A 13,976-nucleotide genomic window follows, 5' to 3' on the forward strand; every position below is an offset into this window, starting at 1 on the left:
TCCTGCCTCTCAGAGGCCCAGTGGCCCAGGCCTTGCACGTCCCCGGACCCGCCATGACACGCTGTGCTCTCCCTTAGGGCTTGGCCTCGGTGGGGCTGCGGTGCTCATGGCTGCGGCCAGCGCGACCCCTCCCGGCTCCCTGGACCTGCTGCAGCCTGGCTTCTCCAAGACCCTCCTGGGGACGAAGCTAGAGGACAAGTACCTGTGCTCGGCCTGCAGGAACGTCCTGCGCAGGCCCTTCCAGGCTCAGTGTGGCCACCGCTACTGCTCCTCCTGCCTGAGCGGCATCCTGAGGTAGGGACGCTGGGAGCAGCCAGGAGCGGATGCCGAGGCCTGCCTGGCCCACGGCTGCTTTGGTGTGGGGTGAAGTCAAGCGTCTTCTCAGAGTCTGTTTTCCCTGCTTCTCCTTGTCTCTGGTGGGAACCGGACAGTTTAAAATTGCCTGGAGGCTCCCGCTCCCTTCGCGCTGGACGCCCGAGTCCCTGCGGGGTCGGGAGGTGGGGCCTCTGGCCCGTCAGCAGGCGGACAGCAGCCCCTGGTCCTGGCATCCGTCTGCGCGGGTCACGTTCAGACGGGCCGGGGTTTGGGGCTGGGCTCCGAGTGTCTCGCACGGTGCGCCGTGTCCGCTGGCCGCCCCGGTGGCCGACAGGAGCTCCAGAGCCCGAGCTGTGGCGTGGGCCTGTGTTGGCAAGGCCTCGGGCCTCCCACCCTCCACGGTGGGTTTCACAGTGCGGCCTCCCCCTCTCCCCACCAGCTCCGGGCCCCAGAACTGTGCCGCCTGCGTGAACGAGGGCATTTACGAGGAAGGCATCTCTATCCTGGAGAGCAGCTCAGTGAGTGAGCCGTCCACGCTGACGGTGTCGAGGGGAGAGGGAACCTGGGAACGGCCGTGGGAGAGGCGCCCCGGTCCCGAGCGTCCCCCCAAGGCTCGTGGTGTGGGGCGCCAGGCGGGTGGGCGGCTGGGAGGGGGCTTACCCGAGGGACGCTCTCTCGCCAGGCTTTCCCGGACAATGCTGCCCGCAGGGAGGTGGAGAGCTTGCCGGCCGTCTGTTCCAGCGAGGGCTGCACCTGGAAGGGGACCCTGAAGGAGTACGAGGTAGGGGCTGCCCTGCGCTGGCTGCAGGCCCCCCCCCCCCCGCGCAGAGCTGGAAGGGGACCCTGAAGGAGTACGAGGTAGGGTCTGCCTGGCGCTGGCTGCAGGCCCCCCCCCCCCCCGCGCAGAGCAGCTTCAAGCCCGCCCGACTCCCGCGGGAGGGGCTGCAGCGGCTGCTCCGGACGTGCCCACCTGGACTCTGGAGCCGGGGCAGCCGGGCGTGTGGCCCACGGTGGGGCGCTCACCCTGTCTGGGCTGCTTCCTGGTGTGTCCGTGGACGCGGTCCTCCGGCCGCAGTGCGGTGGTGGTGAGCAGCGGTGTGTGCGGAGCCCCTGGTCCGGCCGAGAGTGCCGCGCAGGCAGGAAATTAGCTTTCTCGCCGACGGGACTTTGTTGTCCTTCCTCACTTGGGTGGTGCTGACACTGGAAGACACAGGAGTAGCCTGCACGTCCATTCTGGGGTCACAGGAAGGCGTCTGGCCAGTGACAAGGGCAGTGGCCGGGTGCATATCTTGCAGGCCTGTCTCTGCCGTGTGAGGCTGGCATGTCGGGGTCCCTGTGTGCTGGGCCTCCGGCAGCTGAACCTGAGGCTGTGAGCCTGGCTGGACGCTCTTGCTGGTGATCAAACGCCCTTAAAAACTTACGTCTCCAAAAAGGTGCCTACGCATGAGCGCTCCCGGCAGCCAAGTGTCCCTGGCGGAGGGCGGGACACGCAAGACGTGGGCTGGTCGTGCCGTGGGACAGTGTCCGGTCCTGAGAGGGAGGGAACCCCGCCCCAGGCTACAGCGGGGACAGACCTTGGGGACATCACGCTGAGGCCACTCCCAGTCAGCTTTGGGCTCTCAGTGAGATGAGCCCAGCAGAGAAAGACAGAACCTGCGGGAACCAGCCCTGTGAGACAGGAGGTGGAGCGGAGGCTGCCCGGGCCGGGAGGTCGTGTGCGGTGGTGCAGAGTAAGGGGCTGGGTCCTCAAGGTGGGGAGGCCTTGGTGCTGTCCCGTGCAGCCGAGGCTGGAGGGGCTGGAGGGGCTGTTTGCAGGGGACCCGGCTCGCCTACGCCCAGGGCTGCCCAGGCCACGGAGCAGCCACCCTGCCATGGGGTGGGCGCTGGGCTGCGACTGAGTCACGACACGGGAGAGCCCGTCGGCTCTGGAACTGGGGTCCTGGGTTCCTGGGGCTCCTCCCTCCTGCTCCCGTCCCGGCTGCTGGGCGGCGGCGTCTCCTGGTCCTCTTGACTGACTCGCCTTCGTGGGCTTCAGGCTCGGTTGCGTTTTGCCAGAGGAACAGCTTGGCCGTGACTGGGGAGGAGCAGGTGGTCGGGTGGACAGAAGCTGGGCTTTCCTCTGACGGGCGGCTGGGCCCGGAAGCGGAGGCCGCTCTGTGCCCTTCCGGGGAGCAGGACTGCAGTCCGTGGACAGAGGCCTCCGACGCCCAGGGGCCACCGTGGGGCAGGGGCGCAGGCAGGGGGTGCTGCCACCGAGACCCTGCTTAGCAGTCGGGCCTGAGCTGTCGTTGCCCAGTGCTGTCCGGAGAGCCGGCCTCGGCGTAGGGTCTCTCCTGGGGGGGTGGGGAGCCCCAGCAGGGAGTGCAGCGGGTACTCCATGTCGCCATTTGAGGGGACCGGCGGAATAACCCCAGCTCCCAAGTCCTCTGGGGTTTCTGCCGCCTCCCGGCCGCTAGTGCGGGTGGAGGCTTTGCCAGGCCCCTGGCCAAGGGCCTGGGACTGCAGCCAGCCCGTGGGCCCTGCACCGGCCCTGCAGGCATGCGGGCTGGAAAGTCCCTGGCTGCACCCGGGGAGCTCAGGAAAGTCCCTGGGGGTTGGTCACGTGGGAGACGGGTACTGCTCTGGGTCTCTCAGTGCAGCCTTTGACGTAGGGTAAACCTATCAATAGCTGGGGTGAGACCCCACCTCGGGGCGCGGGGCGGCCACTTTGCTGCAGCGGTGGCCCCGCTCCCAGCCTGGAGCCAACACGTTTGCCCTTTGGGTTGCTCAAAGTTGGGGCGGTGCTGGGAAATGGCTGAGACTGCGGCTGAGCTCCTGGGAGTGTGGAAAGATGGGGAAAATCCTGGTCAGCCTTTGAATTAAGTTTTTCCTTTGCAACAATGTCTAGTATTTTCTAAAAACTCAGTGAATTAAGACTCCACTTCAGTTAGAAGGTGTTTGTGGAGTGGCCGCCAGCTACATATAGCAGCCCTGGGGACTGCTCTTCTGGAAGCGAGAAGCAGGGGCTGCGTGGCAGGAACAGTAGGGAGAAGGGACCTCGGGCTTCAGAGGAGGGGTCCGGGCGGACCTGAGGGAGGACCAGGTTGTGGGGACATTTTGCAGCTGAAAGGTGAGCAGAGCTGGATGTGCTCCCGTGTCAGGGAATCCAAAGCTGAAATGCCTACGCGTTTAGCTTGAACTCTGGTTGAACGAGTGTTGATTTCTCTGAGAGATCTGGTGGGAGTGGGAGCCGCCGGAGCTGGGCTTCGCGGGCGCTCCGTCCCAGGGGCACCTGCTCAGTGACGAGCGCTGTGGGGCCGGGTGGTCCGCGCTGGCCGCGGGCGTCCCTCTCCAGTTGTCCGGTGGCCCCAGGGCTCACCCTTGAGCAGTTTCTTTTGCTTTGATCAGATCCAAGTGCCCTCTGGGTCCTGCCGTTTTTGCTTCACGAGCGTGGTTGTTTCCGAGGCTCCCCCGTGGCTCGGTGTGATGGTTTGTGCTGTGCTCAGTGTGGCCAGACCAGGCCCCTGTCTGGGAAAGCTGGGGGTGCCCTGGCGGTCGAGCGAAGCTCCTCCCGGGCGTGGCCACTGTGGAGCCTTTGAGGAGCTGTCGCCGGAGCAGGAGCCCTCGGGGAAGGTGTCCTCTCTGCTCCACTGCCTGTACCTAGTGCGGCCGGTCTGTGTCCTGGGGCCGGGCCTCTGCGGCAGCGTCCACAGAACTCCGTCGGGTTGAGTGGGGTCACCGGGGAGGCTTGCTGAGAAGGCCGAGTTCCATCTGACGTGTGTCCCTGCGGGAGACGTGGAGCCCCCGGGGTCCTGTGAGGAGGCGGGAGTGCCACGGGCACCACATCTGAAGTCTCCGCGCCCGGCTGCTGGGAGAGCGCCACACGTGCCGTGTCTCTGGGGTTCACCTGGCACCACTTCTCACTCCCCGAATGGTGAGCTTTGGCCCTGGCAGCCGAGCCTGCTGCATGGGGTAGAGACTCGGCCGGCCTGTTCGCTCAGCCTCGGACTGTGGGCCACGTGGAGACAGAGCCCGCGTGAGGCTCCTCCTTCCTCAAGGTCACTGCGGCCGAGCTCTGCGGGGGCCCTCAGCTGCCCCAGCTTGTCAGGCGCCCAGCCTGAATCTTGGTGGAGGTGCTGACCCCACGGCGTGGATGTGCTCGGTGCCCAGGCTGCGTACTTACCAGGGGTCGATTTTGTGTGATGTGTATTTGACCACAGTTTTTAAAAAACAACAGCAAACAAACCGTCATCTCCTGTTCTCTGCTTCCCGGCCCGCCCTCTGTGCCCCTTCCCGGCCGGCGTTTCCCGGGAGCTGCACACAGCTTCTGTCTGCCCGCTAGGCTCGCGGCCCCCGCCCGCCGGTGCTGTGCTGCTCAGGGCCACGCCTGTCCGGGTCGGGCCCCCGCTCTGCGCAGTGGAGCGGCAGCTGCAGCTTGCCTGCCCTCCTCCCTCCGTGTCCCTCCCCGCGCTGCTGGCTTTACTGGGCCCCGCCTGACCCTTCGGAAGCCCAGGCTGGGACCCTGCCTCCCTGGCCACGTCACCCTGCACGTGCTTAGCTCCAGGAGGGCGGGGATGGGGGCTCTCAGCCTGGGTGTCAGGACGAGTGGGCGCCTGCGTTTCTGTCTGCTTCTCGCTCTGGTCCCCATGGCGTCACTTCTCTGCCCTCCGTCCACTCAGAACCTGTTCCCGCAGCCCTTGTCCCTGTCCCCTCTGTGCTCTGAGGGTGGGGTGCCGCCGGCTGGATCTGGGTCCTGATCTCTGCGCTGGAGCAGGGGTAGTGGAGTGAATGCGGTGGCTGGCCCCCGTGGCCCAGCACCGAGAACGAACCCGGACCGGGCCGCGGCCGGTGGGGCGGTGGCCCAGAGCCCCACGGGCGCTCCGCCGACGCCTCGCTCCCTTCGTTGCCAGAGCTGCCACGAAGGACACTGCCCGTTCATGCTGACCGAGTGCCCGGCGTGTAAAGGCCTGGTGCGCCTGGGTGAGAAGGAACGCCACCTGGAGCATGAGTGCCCGGAGAGAAGCCTCAGCTGCCGGCACTGCAGGGCGCCCTGCTGCCTGGCTGACATGAAGGTGAGGGCGCGCCCGGCGGGTCGAAGGCTCCTGGCGGCCCCGGGTCGGGGGTGAGCTCACACGGGGGGACGGCAGCGTGGGGCCACGTCACCCTCGCTCGGCCAGCAGCCTCCCTGGGTTCACGCTGAACAGGTCCCGAGCGCCGTGTGGCTTTATCTGAAAGTTGTCGCTTGTTTGTGAAGGGCGGGCCACCTTCCTGTGGGTTACATCACGCCTGGAGCTTCACAGGGTTCCTGAGGTCACGAGCGAGCTCGGTGCCCACGTTTCCGGAGTCTGTCCGTGTGGGTCACGTGGATCTGCTGGGTCGGGACCCAGACGCCCCTCTGCTGTCTGCAGGTCTCTTCACCTTCAGCCTTTCCCTGTGGGCCTCTTTTTCTCTCTGCCGTTTGTTTGTTGAAGAAGCCGGCCGTTAGTCTGTATTTGGCTGGTCGGGTCCCTGAGGTGTTTTTCACTCCCGGGAAGCTCAGCTCTAGAGGCAGCCTAGGGCCCGAGACTTCGGGGCGCCCACCCTGCGCATCTCGTCGGGTCTCAGAGGTGTTCTGGCCGCTTGGGTCCCCCGCCACCAGGAAGTCCGCTAGCCTGGCACCCGGGTGGCACTACTCTCGGGGTGCTGGGGCGCTCCTCCTCCTGGTGTTGCCCCAGCGGCTGCCGGTCGAGGGCAGGTCCTGAATCTGCAGACGCCCGTGTTGCACGCCGCCGTCTCAACCTCCGGGCTCAGGAGCATTGCTGGCCCGGCCCCAGCTCTGACGGCTGCCACGTCTCTTCCAGGCGCACCACCAGGTCTGCCCCAAGTTCCCCTTGACCTGCGAGGGCTGCGGCAAGAAGAAGATCACACGCGAGAAAGTAAGCGCTCCCCTGGCGCCCCTGAGCGCTGACCAGCTTGGTGCTCAAAGGACAGGCCACACCTCGGCTCCACGGGGCGGGGTTCCCAGGGGTGGGGTCGCGGGCTCCTCCTCTTCCCGCCACCCCCCTCCCACTGCGCAGCCTTGCATCTGAGCCACTTGGCCCCAGGGAGCTGGGATCTGGGCAGCTGGACTGTTGATGGCTCTTCTCGGTCTCTGTCCTGAGGACGGGGCGGTGGCTTGTCTGTGCTCCTGCTGTGGCGACGGTTCCACAGGCAGGCCCCCAGGCCCGCCCTGGCTGTGCTGGGAGCTGAGTCGGTGGCGGCCAGGCGGCCTCCGTGCTCTGGAAGGGAGGGCATATGCTCACACGCCTGTGGGAAGCCCGCGCCTGGTCCCCGGGGAGGCAGCTGCAGTTTGTTTGATGAGGCCCCTTCGTCTCCTTTTCTTTTGAGCTTCTGAGGTTGCTCTTTGGAGATGACGCATCTCACGGACAAAGTGGATTTGTCCAATGGTTATAATGCTCCAGGGCGAGAGCTGGGAAGAGGGCGATTCCGGAAGCTGGTGGGGCTCTGATCCTCCCCGAGCTGCCCTCCGTCGAGCAAGCCTCTCCCGCATGATGGGTGAAAACAGCATCCAGGCTAGTTTAGGTGGCATTTCTCAAGTGAGCGTGACCGAGAGCTCTCTGCCTGAATTTCACCTGAGTTTCTCTCCCGGGGAGCATCTGTGACTCCTGGGCGTTTCTCGGCGGGACATTTGTCCTCTTTTTTCTCTGTCTTTGGAGCTCTTTGTGTATCAGGGCTGTAAGTTGCAGTTTTTTGTCCTTTTAGTTATTGGTATTTGGGGTTTGTTTTTGTTGTGGGGGGCACTTTTCAAGGTTTTTCTCATGGTTTCTGGATTTTGATCTAGAGTTGGGATTGTTTTCCGCTCCCAGGTACAGAGGAAATTCTCTGTTTCCTGCAGGTGTAAGTCTGATTTCTCACATTTTGGGTCCCTGGCAGGTGGAGGCCAGTGGCTGCCCCTTCTCCTCCCGCTACTTCCGGCAGTGTCGGTCTGGCTGTGTCTCCCTCGGCCCAGGCACTGCCCGGGTCAGCCGGCCACACTCTGGGTCTTGGGTTCTGCTCTGCTCTGCTCTGAGGGTGGCCATGGGCCAGCGCCACGCCGGGTCAGCTGTGGGGGTCTGATCCCTGGTCAGGCTGCTCTTCCTCACTCCTGGCTTGGTTTGGAACCCAGGCTGTCGGCCCCCAGGCCCCAGGGGCCTCAGACTGGCCTGTGAGGGAGGAGGCGGGCAGGGCTGCTCTCTGGGGCGCAGAGCCTGGCCCACGCACGGGACGGGCTCTGCGGGTGATCCCAGACGGCCCACGCGCCTCAAACACACGTGCACGCGTTTGCGTGTGTGCGCGAGTGTGCACTGCAGCTTTGGGAGCGGGTTGTTGGGTTTTGTCCGGCCTGAGTGTGCAGAGGCCAGTGGGGCGGGTGCAAGGGTCCTTTGATGGGACGCTGACCCAGTCGGTGCAGGAGCAGCTGGAGCAGAGGAGGACCCGGTGTCTGATGTCAGGCCCGTCAGTTTCAGGACCACGTCAGGACGTGTGGCAGATGCCGAGTGCCCTGCAGGTTCCACGCTGTCGGCTGCCCCGAGATGGTGAGTCCAGGTCTGCGGCGGGACCGCCGGGAGCTCCTGGTTCCCAAGCAGAGGCCGGCGGGCGTGACCGCGCCCTGCGGACACGGTCTCCACTCCACCTCCAGTCCGGCCCTCAGGTGTCCTCTGTCCGCTCGTCCCCCAGGGGATCCCTGGTGCCCGGCCTTGACCGCCAGCTGCCGGGTAGCCCCAGCGTCGCAGCCCCGAGGTCTAGCCGCGCCCCCTCTGCGCGCCCTCTCACCTCGCCCAAAAAGCACACCTTGCTCCACCCGACTCTTCTGGCCCAAAGCCCAGTGGTCGTTCTGGACCCGCCTCCTGTCTCTCCCATCATGTCCAGTCTCCCAGAAGAGCCTCCGTCCTGCCTGCAGACGGGTCCTGGAGCCTCTCTGCCTCCCCGCCTCACGTCTGTGGCCTGCGTGGCCCTCCTGCGTGATCGCACCCCGGTCGCTGGCCTGGCTGTCCTCCAGCACGCTGACTTTCCCTGGGCCCTGACCCACCTCCTGTCTGCTCGCCGCACCTGCCAGCTTCTGTGCGGCTCCCTCGGGCCTGGGCAGCTCCCTGCTCGTGTGGCCCTCCCCCTCCTTGCCCACCTGTTCTGTGCCCCCGAGGGCTGGGCGTGTGCAGGCCCTGCAAGCGGAGGCTGGCTCCATAGATACGGGCATACCAGCCCTCTGCTCTCAGCGACACCCCAGCAGCATTTCCGGTGGTAGCAGTCCTGGCGGTGTTGTCACTTGGTGACTCGACGACACTTGGTCTCGGTGTCCTGCTTTGTTTTTTCTAACGAGGGTGGACAAGGGCAGCGCCCCTTCCGCTCGCTTGGTTCGTGTTTGACATCCTGCTCTGGGCACCGCGGTGCTGGTCATCTGCCGCTCAGGCCCGGGGATCCCTGGCGTCGGGGCCGTTAGAGGCCACAGGAGGGGCCTAGGGCACACGCTGCCACGGCCTCTTCACGTCCCACTGAGGACGAGTGTCCTACTGACCCTGTGGATCCAGCCGGCCTCGGCCCAGCTTCCGGAAGCCTCAGGGGCCCGGCCATCCCAGGGCGCTCCCGGGCGCTGGGCCTTACGCCGAGGTTCGTCCCTCTCTTTCCACTTAGGCTTTTTGAGGCTGTCTGACTCTCCAAACTCGTTGTGGAGCTTTGGAAGGGATGTGGCTGCAAAGCCAGATCTGTAGGGACTATTTAAGATGAGTTTTATCCCCCTCCCCCCCGCCCAGCCGCGGCCACCTCTTTTGCGGCGTTTCTCCCGTCACCTGAAACACGAGCGAGTCACGTAGGGAGGTCTGTGTTTCGCAGACTTGGTTGAGTTCAGGCAGTGACAGACACGGCGCTGGCAGGTGAGCAAGAGGGCAGGTCACCCGCGTGTCGCCGCCGCACTCCGGGCACCGGTGCTCTGTGGAGGTGTGCGGCCGCGGGGCCCCCTGGGGCTGAGTGCAGGCGTCGTGCCTCGGCAGGTGGAGGGCGAGAGGCTGCAGGAGCACGAGGCACAGCGGCTCCGGGAACACCTGGCGCTGCTCCTGGGCGTCCTCCTGGAGGCCGGGCCCCACCCTGGAGACGGCCGCCCCCTCCTCGGCCAGGGCGAGCAGGGCTGGGCGGCCAGCACGCCGGACGCGGGGGCAGCGCCCTCCAAGGCGGCGGAGCTGCTGCAGAGGTGCGAGGCCCTGGAGCGGAAGACGGCCACCTTCGAGAATATCGTCTGCGTGCTGAACCGGGAGGTGGAGCGGGTGGCCATGACCGCCGAGGCCTGCGGCCGGCAGCACCGGCTGGACCAAGACAGGATCGAAGCGCTGAGTAACAAGGTTTGTGCCCGGGTGTGGAGGCGCTCGCCCGCGGGGCCCAGGCCTCGTCGGGCGGGTGCCAGGGGCTCGGGGGGCTGCAGAGCCCGGAGTTTGAGGGCAGCGCCTGCATTCCCAGCGGGCACTCGGCTCTCCGCGCTGTGCCTGAACGGAGCTCCTCTCTGAGCCCCTTCCCCGCAGGGCCCGACGCGGGGCTCGGAGAGGCCGAGGGTGGAGCCTCTTCTCCAACTGGGTGGCAGAGGTGGCCGTGGGGAACGTGCCTGGCGCTTCGTGCGGGTCCCACGAGCGCGTTTCCTCCTGGGGTCGGGGGTCTCGTGGGCACGGAGCCCATCCGAGAGCAGCTGACCCAGTAAGGATGAGGCACTGGGCACGGGGGTCGTTTCATAGCGCGTTCCTGCCAGACGGAAGCCGGTCTCTGTGGAGGCGGGTGGGCCCCAGGCCCCTCTGGCCCGGTGCCCCAGGGGCGTCCTGACGGGCCCCGTGCCCCCAGGTGCAACAGCTGGAGAGGAGCATCGGCCTGAAGGACCTGGCTGTGGCCGACCTGGGGCAGAAGGTCCACGACATGGAGGCGTCCACCTTCGACGGGGTGTTCATCTGGAAGATCCCGGACTTCGCCAGGAAGCGCCAGGAGGCTGTGGCTGGCCGCACGCCCGCCATCTTCTCCCCAGGTGTTCTTCCGGAACTTGCCCTCCCCCTGAGCCGCTGCCACCCTGGGCCCCCGCATCCGCGGGCTGGGGTCTGCCCCCCGCTTCGGCCGGAGCCTGCCCAGCGAGCCAGCTCCTCACCCCACCGTCACCGGCCTCACGTCAGGGTCACGTCTCGTTCCTTAAACGGCAGCCCCACCGTGTCCGTGGTCGCCCCTCTGCTCCCCGTTGGACACGAGGCTCGTCCAGGTCGGGCTCAGTCCCACCGCAGCCCCTCTGCCCAGAGCCCCTGCCTGGTGCTCGAGTCTCAGTCCCGCCCCTGAGGTTCCCTCCCGGTTGGTAGCAGGGCCAGTGTGGGGTCGCATTTAGGGTTTCTTAAAAGTGCTGTGTCTGATCACGACCTCCATCTTTAAGAGAAGTCCGTTCGCACGAGGGCTAACTGCGTGCCTGGAGGAGAACGTCCCCCCTTGTGCCCTCCACCCTGAGTGGCGTGTGTGTGTTTCCTGGGGAGGTGGCCGCGTGGGCTGAGCCCTGGGTGCTCACCGGCACCTCCCCTTCCACAGCCTTCTACACCAGCAGGTACGGCTACAAGATGTGTCTGCGCGCCTACCTGAACGGAGACGGCACCGGGCGCGGGACGCACCTGTCCCTCTTCTTCGTGCTGATGAAGGGCCCCCACGACGCCCTCCTGCGCTGGCCCTTCAACCAGAAGGTGCGCGAGGCCCTGCCTCGGCTGTGCGGACACGCGGGAGCCCCTGGGTGACAGGTGTCGGCGTCACCACGCCTCAGTGGTGACGGGCAGTGTCCATTGTCTCCTGGGCCATTCCGCTGGTCAGCCACTCGGGACCAGCAGTTAGTGGTGGTGCTGCCTCAGAGAGTTTGTCCCGAGGAAGGAGGGCCGCCAGGGGGCCTTGATCTGAGGGCATGGCCCAACCCTTGGGAAGCCAGAGCCCACGCGGGGGAGGCATTGGAGACCCGGGCACTAGTCAGGACAGACGCCATGACGACGCCGGGCGGCCCCGTGGCCCTCGTGGAGGAGGTGGCGTCACTGAGCGCGGGGCCGACTCGTGCTTCTCCCTGAGGGGTGCTGTTCCTGGGGGTGGGGACAGCTGCATGAGCTCTTTGGTGAGAAAACGTCCCTTAGACAAGCGTTGTCAGAAAAAAGCACAAATGGACGTGGCGCGGGGTGCTGGGCTTCAGCCTTGGATCCTGGTGTCAGTGGACTGAAAACGCCAGGATGGGCACAGATGGACAGACCGGGCTGACCCGTGGCGCCCGTGCTCCCGGCGCTCGACTGCCGACCGGGCTCCTGGCGGCTGGGCAGGCTGTGACTCACGTGCTGTCCCCTGGGCGCTCTCCTCCCAGGTGACCCTGATGTTGCTGGACCAGAACAACCGGGAGCACGTGATTGACGCCTTCAGGCCCGATGTGACCTCGTCCTCTTTCCAGAGGCCGGTCAGCGACATGAACATCGCGAGCGGCTGCCCGCTTTTCTGCCCCGTCTCCAAGATGGAGGCCAAGAATTCCTACGTGCGTGACGACGCCATCTTCATCAAGGCCATAGTGGACCTGACAGGGCTCTAGCTGCTGCCCACGGGAGCGGGGCCCCCGCGCTGGGCGGGCACCTGCGAGCTCACGTCCCACAGGCCGGGGCCGCCTCCCGGGAAGGGGTTCAGCCTGAGGCCATTGGGGTGGGCTGTAGGCCTACGTGTCCCCGGGGGGTGCGCCGTGCTGGTGTGGAGCCCTCAGCCTGCAGCGGGGCGGCCGGGGCCACAGTGAGGAGCTGCTGGAGAGGAGGGACGGTCTCGGGCCCGGCTGCCGCTCCAGGGAGAGCCCTGCTGGGCCAGTCTGACCAGGCCGGCAGGCGGGGAGGGCATCCTGTGTCCGCTGCCCAGTGGCGCGTGCGGGGCGCACGTCCAGTGCCCCCCGCCCAGCCCCCTCAAGACACCTTGGCTTCCCTGTTGGGTGTGGAGGAGTTACCGTTAAACCCTTGAATCTCTGCGGTGAGTGGTGTCCCTCTGGCTCTCGTCCTGGCCAGCAGTGACTCTGGCCGGGGCCTCCTGGCCTGCTGGCCTCCACACCCCGTGTGTCGCCAGCTCCTTGAGCGGTTCCGTGGGCTCCTTGACACTGCAGGCTGGCTCGTGCGGGCCTCGGTGAAGCCAGCCATTCTCTCTTCTGGGATGTTACTAGCTGGGCAGCTCGTCGTCCCTCAGGCCTCCCCAGGGGCTGCCGTGGAGAGGAGGGCCACGTGCGTGCCCCCGATTCTGGGCCTGCCCCGCTCCTCCGTGCACGGCCCCCGGGCCTGGAAGAGTGGCCGATGGCTTCGTCTGTGTTTGGGACCTGACAGGTGGCGTCTCCCCAGGACCAGGACTTGCCTGGCCTCCAGGTGTTTCCTCGACAGCGGCAGAGCCCGGGCAGCCTGAGCACAGGCTTGCACCTCGGCTGGACCCGGTCAGGGCCTCAGCCCGGGGCTGCAGGATGGGCACGGCGTCCTGGCCGGCAGCTGGCCACACCCAGGTGCGCTAGTGACCAGGACTGGGTGCTTAAGAGCCGGAGTCCTTACAGAGAACCTGTGACAACATTGTCACTTCTCTATTTTGAGAAGTTAAAGAATTGAAAGGCACAGAGAATAATAAGTTCCGTGTGTCCAAAATTAACAAATGTACACGTCTTGAATTATGTATTTTAATTAAAAAGAAACACTGCAGAAAAGTTGAAGTCTTTCTGCTTCCTTTCCTCTCACCACTCCCTTCACTGGCCAAGGCACCGCCCTCACGGGTTTGGATCCTTTTCTGTTTTAATTTGATCTCTGTGTGTGGTCACCCACAGTAAGGCTCGTGTTCCGAGTCCTGCAGACCCCTCTTCCCCTCCCCCAGGGGAACGCCTGGCGTGCTGAGCGCCGCGCGGTGGGCTGGGCGCAGACGCAGACGGTATCCCTCCTCCACGTTCCCTCGGCACGTGCCTCCCCGCTCTGCACTCCTAGCCTGGACAGCATCCCCGCCGCGGCCCGTCCCACCCCGTCCAGCCCCTGCTGCTTGTGCGTGCACGCTTGTTGCTCCTCCAGGGTCCCTGCCTGCCGCCCGCCTGCCTACTGGGGTGCTGGTCCTCCTGTTTTTCCTCCTGGTCGGAGAGAGCTCCCAGTATTCCCGGAAACTGGCCCTGGAGCACGTGCGGGCTGTGTGTGCAGGTGTGTACAGAAATGGAGCGCTTGGACACACTCGGGTCGTGGACAGTGCCGCTGGCCACTTAGTCAAGAAGTCCCAGCCCCCCGCCCCCACCGGCCTGACAAATACTGTTTTCTTCTGATGATTGGGTTTTTTTTAATTAATAAATTATTTTATTTATTTACTTTTTGGCTGCGTTGGGTCTTCATTGCTGCACGCCGGCTTTCCCTAGTTGCGGCGAGCAGGGGCTACTCTTCGTTGCGGCGCGTGGGTTTCTCATCATGGCGGCTTCTCTTGTTGCGGAGCACGGGCTCTAGGCGCATGGGCTTTAGTAGCTGTGGCACACGGGCTCAGTAGTTGTGGCTCGCGGGCTCTAGAGCGCAGGCTCCGTAGTTACGGCGCACAGGCTTAGTTGCTCCGCGGCACGTGGCATCTTCCCGGACCAGGGCTTGAACCCGTGTCCCCTGCATTGGCAGGCGGGTTCTTAACCACTGCGCCACCAGGGAAGTCTTCTTCTGATAGTTTGAAAG

General features: G+C 65.6%; 1 protein-coding gene across 2 annotated transcripts; it reads left to right on the forward strand.

Moving 5' to 3' along the window:
• The first annotated feature begins 72 nt into the window (after positions 1-72).
• On the forward strand, positions 73-13,630 carry TRAF2 (TNF receptor associated factor 2). 2 transcript variants are annotated; one of them, XM_028497652.1, is made up of 11 exons: positions 73-294; positions 755-833; positions 998-1,096; positions 5,205-5,366; positions 6,135-6,209; positions 7,773-7,847; positions 9,297-9,641; positions 10,129-10,306; positions 10,846-10,994; positions 11,648-11,812; positions 12,630-13,630. In XM_028497652.1, the coding sequence occupies exons 1-11, from the start codon at positions 107-109 to the stop codon at positions 12,897-12,899; spliced, it is 1,785 nt and encodes a 594-aa protein (XP_028353453.1). In that variant the 5' UTR covers positions 73-106; the 3' UTR covers positions 12,900-13,630. The 2 variants fall into 2 exon arrangements, with proteins under 2 accessions (XP_028353453.1, XP_028353454.1); XM_028497653.2 differs by having other exon boundaries at positions 11,648-12,764.
• The last annotated feature ends 346 nt before the right edge of the window (positions 13,631-13,976 follow it).

This window comes from Physeter macrocephalus, chromosome 13 (assembly GCF_002837175.3).
Source record: "Physeter macrocephalus isolate SW-GA chromosome 13, ASM283717v5, whole genome shotgun sequence".
Classification (NCBI taxonomy): domain Eukaryota; kingdom Metazoa; phylum Chordata; class Mammalia; order Artiodactyla; family Physeteridae; genus Physeter; species Physeter macrocephalus.

Coding starts and splice junctions, on each gene's coding strand:
- TRAF2 (XM_028497652.1), top strand. CDS start 107: ATGGCTGCGGCCAGCGCGACCCCTCCCGGCTCCCTGGACCTGCTGCAG. Junction 1,097..5,204: donor GGACCCTGAAGGAGTACGAG/GTAGGGGCTGCC, acceptor CTTCGTTGCCAG/AGCTGCCACGAAGGACACTG. Junction 7,848..9,296: donor CTGTCGGCTGCCCCGAGATG/GTGAGTCCAGGT, acceptor GTGCCTCGGCAG/GTGGAGGGCGAGAGGCTGCA.